Below are 4,665 nucleotides of genomic sequence, written 5' to 3' on the forward strand. Positions count from 1 at the left end.
CTTTTTCATTCTTCTGCTATTTCAGGATATCTTCTCATACAAGCCTACAGACATGTATAGACATGCATCTCTTGTCCTCTTAAATCCATCTGTTGTCGTTTTCATCTATATCTCTCTTGCATCCTCTTAGACTGCATGCCCCTATTTATCCTCTTGAGTGAAAAGTCGGGAGAAGTACAACTTCCCTCTCTCCCCATACATGGCAGGACAGAACGCCCCCACTTCATCTAATTGCTCTACTACATACCTACACCTACGCATACATATACACTCCCTATTTACCTCTCTCTATCTATATATAGAGAGAGAGAGTGTATGGAGATAGATCTTCGTCGTTCCTAGCCTTGTTCTTTCAGCATCAAGCGGAGATATCTTCTTCCACAGTGACCGTCTATAGAATTTTGACAAGCCTTCATTGTTCTCTTCATTATCGTCGTGTCTTTTTCTGTCCTTTCTCAGTATGCTCCGTCGATGCTACCGTCGATTCTTTCCTTGACCTTACCAGGAATCGATCCCGCGGATCCTCTCAAGACATTCCTGACTCTCTCCTTCTATGCGGTTCTCTTCTCCTACGTACCTCTCGTGGATTGTACGGGCATTCCTGAATCCACGAAGCTAGAGTTTCAGAAGGCAAGTCAACTGAAACAGCAGCTGTCTCTCTTCTTTCTCTTGATCTCCTCTTTTTCTCTTGTCTCTATCTCTCTTTACTTCCTCAGCATGAAGAAACAAAGTCTTCTTGCTATACCGACATACACGACGATTCATTTCCACACCCGTGTATATCTGTCTATCTATCTATATATATATACATGTATGTGTATTTGTGTCATATAGAGAGATATAGATATGATCTGAAGTGTGCTGATGTAGATCTCTGGATGTGGAAAGGTGTAGGTTGAGATGTGGGGGCGGGAAAAAGGCAGCGGTCCGAAATCCGCCTTATATTCGGAATGGGTTTGAATGAATGACGTCTTCAAGTTCTTGTCATCTCAAAGAAAGAGAGAGAGCGGCTCAGCTAAGACAGTCAAAATGCGTGCGTATTTGATTATAGGGGCACTACGGGCCAAGCAGAAAGGTGGGGGGGGGGTAGTGGAGGGGAAGGGAAAAAGGCGCTATGATTGACACAACCCTAAACAAACTGGGGGCCCGTCCGCTTGTCCTCCGCTTCTCTTGTTCTCCCTCCCCCCTCTTGTTCTCCCCCCCCCTCCTCTTGTTGTTTCTGACGTTCATCTTTCATTCTCTGCCTCAGAGTCTCGTTCTTGTAGTGCGAGCTTTCACGGAAGAAAGCATGGGATGGACTTCTTCTCTTTTCATTCCTAGCATCTTCGTCAGAGAGAGAGAGGGAGAGACGGACGTCTAAGAAAGATGGGTCGAAGAGAAATAGATGCATAAAGAGGGGAGAGGGCAGCAGTTTTTCTTCTATAGGAAACACATCGATATACAGATACCATCTCGAACATGCACCCTAGAGATCGATGGATCTGCGAATCTACAAGGTGTACACACTCTACTCTTATGAGATCGTATTCCAACTGAAGAGCCGTCGATCAAGAGAGAAAGGATTGGTAGAAGATGTATGATTAGATCCTTACAACGTGAGGGCTCTTTCATAGATGTACCTCTTTTTGGGTCTATCTTTTGTGTCTCCCTATATCCATCCTAAGAGCATTCATTCAGACTCCTTTCATTATTCTCTCCAAAGACAGATTCTCTTTCTCTCTCTCTATCTCTCTCAACCATGATACCTTGCCCCCCCCCCGCTGTATCTACACTTCTCTGCTCTTCTTCTTTCTATGCAATTGATCTTTCATTGAGATTTGTTTCTTCATTCTTTCACTCTTTCCGTCTTTGTCTCTCCAGCGACTACGAGATGTCTATCTGGGTGGAGGGTGTCTCATCCCTCCTTACCTCCAGCATTCCTCTAATTATCTTCGCCTCTTCATTTCTTCTTCGTCTTTCTCTAAAGAAGAAGAAGAGGAAGAAGAAGAAGAAGACGTATCCAGGAGGAAGAACGAGGGAGACTCCAAGAGCAGCCTGATACCTCATTCATCTTCTTCTTCTTCTCGCCTTTATGTCGATCCTCATAAGGAGAGAAGAAAGAAAGAAGAAAGAGAGAAATCTCCAACTACTTCTTCGGAGGAGTTGGATACGACGAGGTGTACAGACACCGGGGAGAGTGAGAGAAGCCTTAGACATCGCGAGTTTGCTTTGTGCTCCGCTGTAATCCCTGAAGCGTATCAAGCGGCGTATGGGGGACAGAGACGGGCGCTTAATGTAGCAAACTATCCGGAGTGTCTTCTTCTCTCACGTGAGAAGGAAGAAGTAGAAGATGGAGGAAAAGCCGTCCAGACTGCGGGTGGTAGAGTAGACGGTAGTCTCGTTCGCGGTCTTTCTTCATCTCCGAAAGATGAGAAAGAGCCAAGCACGAAGAGTGAAAGAGGAAAGGAGAGAGGACCTGTCGAGACGCACGAGGAGGAGGAGAAGAAGACCGTTAAGGGATGTAAGAAATCTCCGTCTTCTTCTTCTTCACTTTATCTTCTCTTTGAACATGTAGATGATCCGAAGGCAAACGAAGAAGAAGACAGAGAAAGAAAAGAGGGAGAAGAAGGAGAAGAATCTTCATTAGGTCGAGAGGAGAGAAAGATGAAGAGAGTGAATTTGACGAAAGGTTTCTATGAATATAATGAAGCCTCCTGGCAGCATAAACTTCTTTTTAACGAAGCGTTTTATATAGAGCTTGTCGATCAAAGACAATCCGCATCGGTCTTCTTTCTTGAATGGATCGATCAGTGGTTTGAAGCAATCCTCACTCTTACCAAGCATGCAAGTAAACCTTCTGTAAGTCTTTCTCCCTTTCTCGCTCTTCCTCTTCTTCTTCTTCTCTTCAACAACTTGTCTGCTTCCCTACATCCATAGATCAGTAGATACGTCACAGAGAGATAGATTAGAGACTGACCAAACCTCCCTCCAGAGGAGAGAAGTGATAGAAGGCAAAGATCGGTATCAGCACCGGCACACAGAAATCTTGGCTCATCTCTACGCAGGTCATATACCCACAGATATCTATCTATCTACATACATAATGTAGATGTATCCATTCATTTCTGTCTCTCCTCCTTCCTCTCTTTTTCCTCCTCCGCATGGTCTTCTAGCTTTTCTTAGGACAAGCCAAGTGATCGTGCCTTATTGATCCTTACGCCCTCACGTCTACGCCATTCTCTTATGACTACTACTACTACTACCCCTACGTATAACTATATACATATGTGGATTTTTCGCTCTATCTGTCTCTGTCTCTCTTTATGAGTCTATCCATATCTATTCTTGTCTCTCTCTCTATACTCCCTTTCTCTTTCTTTCATCCTCTTCTGCCCCTTTCCTTTGCTACTTCTCCCCTTTCAGTCTCTTCTTTCTGTTGTACATCATCCAAATCTCTTCTTCTCACCCTCTTTCTGTCGCCGTCTTTTCTTTCTTCCTTCTCTCTCTCTTTCTTCTTCTTCTTCGCTAAGACATCCTTCCTTCTTCTTCAGACTCCATGTGTGTATGTTGCTTCTTTGCTGCTTTTCTTTCTTTCTTTTCTTCTTGTAGGAGAAAGGAGGGGGTGGTTTCGCAGCCCAGCTCGATCAAAGAACGACGGCTATCCTCCGCGCATGCACTTCCGCGATTTTTTCGGGGATTGACGAGAAGACCACGGGAGCACGTCTTATACATCGATTCGTCGAATGGAGCTTAGGAGGAGGCTTAAGTTGCTTCGGCGAGGCGGCAGTAAAGCAGGCGCAAGGTATAGCGATTCCTCTTGCCTCGATCCATCCCGAGCTTATGCTGCAGAAAATTGTCAAGCGATCATGTGAAAAGCTTCTAGAACGAGAAGGAGAAGAAGAAGAAGGAGAGAAAGGTGGTCGTGGGACGAGGAGCACAAGAAGGAGTACAAGAGATGAAGAAGAAAGAGACATGACGATGAGAGATAAGAAGGTGATCGAAGAAAGATGTAAGGAAGAGAACAGGCATAGTGAAGAAGAAGAAGGTGAACAGCCATCTCATCCTAATGAAAAGACTCCTCTTGTTGCTCCCCCCCCAGAGAGACAAGAAGAAGAGAAAGAAGAAAGCAGCTCACCTTCTTCTTTTTCGTCGTCCTCTCCTTTTTCTTTTCCATTTTCTCCGTGTCGCCTGAAGCCTGGGATGCACGAAGATGCGATTGCGTGGCACGTCCTGTTGGTCGCTGCATGTGTACGAGGAGCGGGGAAGTGCGTCTTACCTCATCGCGTGGATTTAATGAGCTTAGCGCATGCATGTCTCCAGCATGAAAGTAAGAAAGTGTACAAGTGCGGAGCGAAGTTACTGCGACGTCTCCTCGAAGCTTGCTTAGCTATCTATCCATGGAAGTTATGTCGACAACGATGCATGAGTAGAGCTCACTGGGAAGATGAAGAGAAGCGAAAGGAGTTTCTTCTTCTGTGGGGAGAGCCTTTCTATATGATTCCTCAGCAGGAATGGATCACGTGGCATATCCCCTGTGAAGAAGAGATCCTATTCGCGAAAGAAGTCGTTGGATACGGCTTGCTTGTCTCCAAGTTTCTGCTGAAGCATGTAGCCACAACGACGACGATGATACCGGAGAAGAGAGAAAGGAGGCAAGACAACTCTTCTTCTACTTCTTCTCTCGGG

The 4,665-nt window shown here is 45.3% G+C and overlaps 1 protein-coding gene across 1 annotated transcript in view; it reads left to right on the plus strand.

Annotated features, from left to right (window-relative positions):
* The window catches only part of CSUI_004259 (uncharacterized protein), a gene marked incomplete at its 3' end in the record, with an annotated part of 19,685 nt that overhangs the window by 5,284 nt on the left and 9,736 nt on the right, over positions 1–4,665 (plus strand). Inside the window, exons 3-5 of the mRNA XM_068064452.1 lie at positions 460–573; positions 1,861–2,838; positions 3,589–4,587. Coding sequence (XP_067923572.1) covers positions 460–573; positions 1,861–2,838; positions 3,589–4,587 — 2,091 coding nt within the window. The remainder of the gene's footprint in view (positions 1–459; positions 574–1,860; positions 2,839–3,588; positions 4,588–4,665) is intronic.

This window comes from Cystoisospora suis (assembly GCF_002600585.1).
Source record: "Cystoisospora suis strain Wien I chromosome Unknown contig_1957, whole genome shotgun sequence".
Taxonomy (NCBI): Eukaryota; Apicomplexa; class Conoidasida; order Eucoccidiorida; family Sarcocystidae; genus Cystoisospora; species Cystoisospora suis.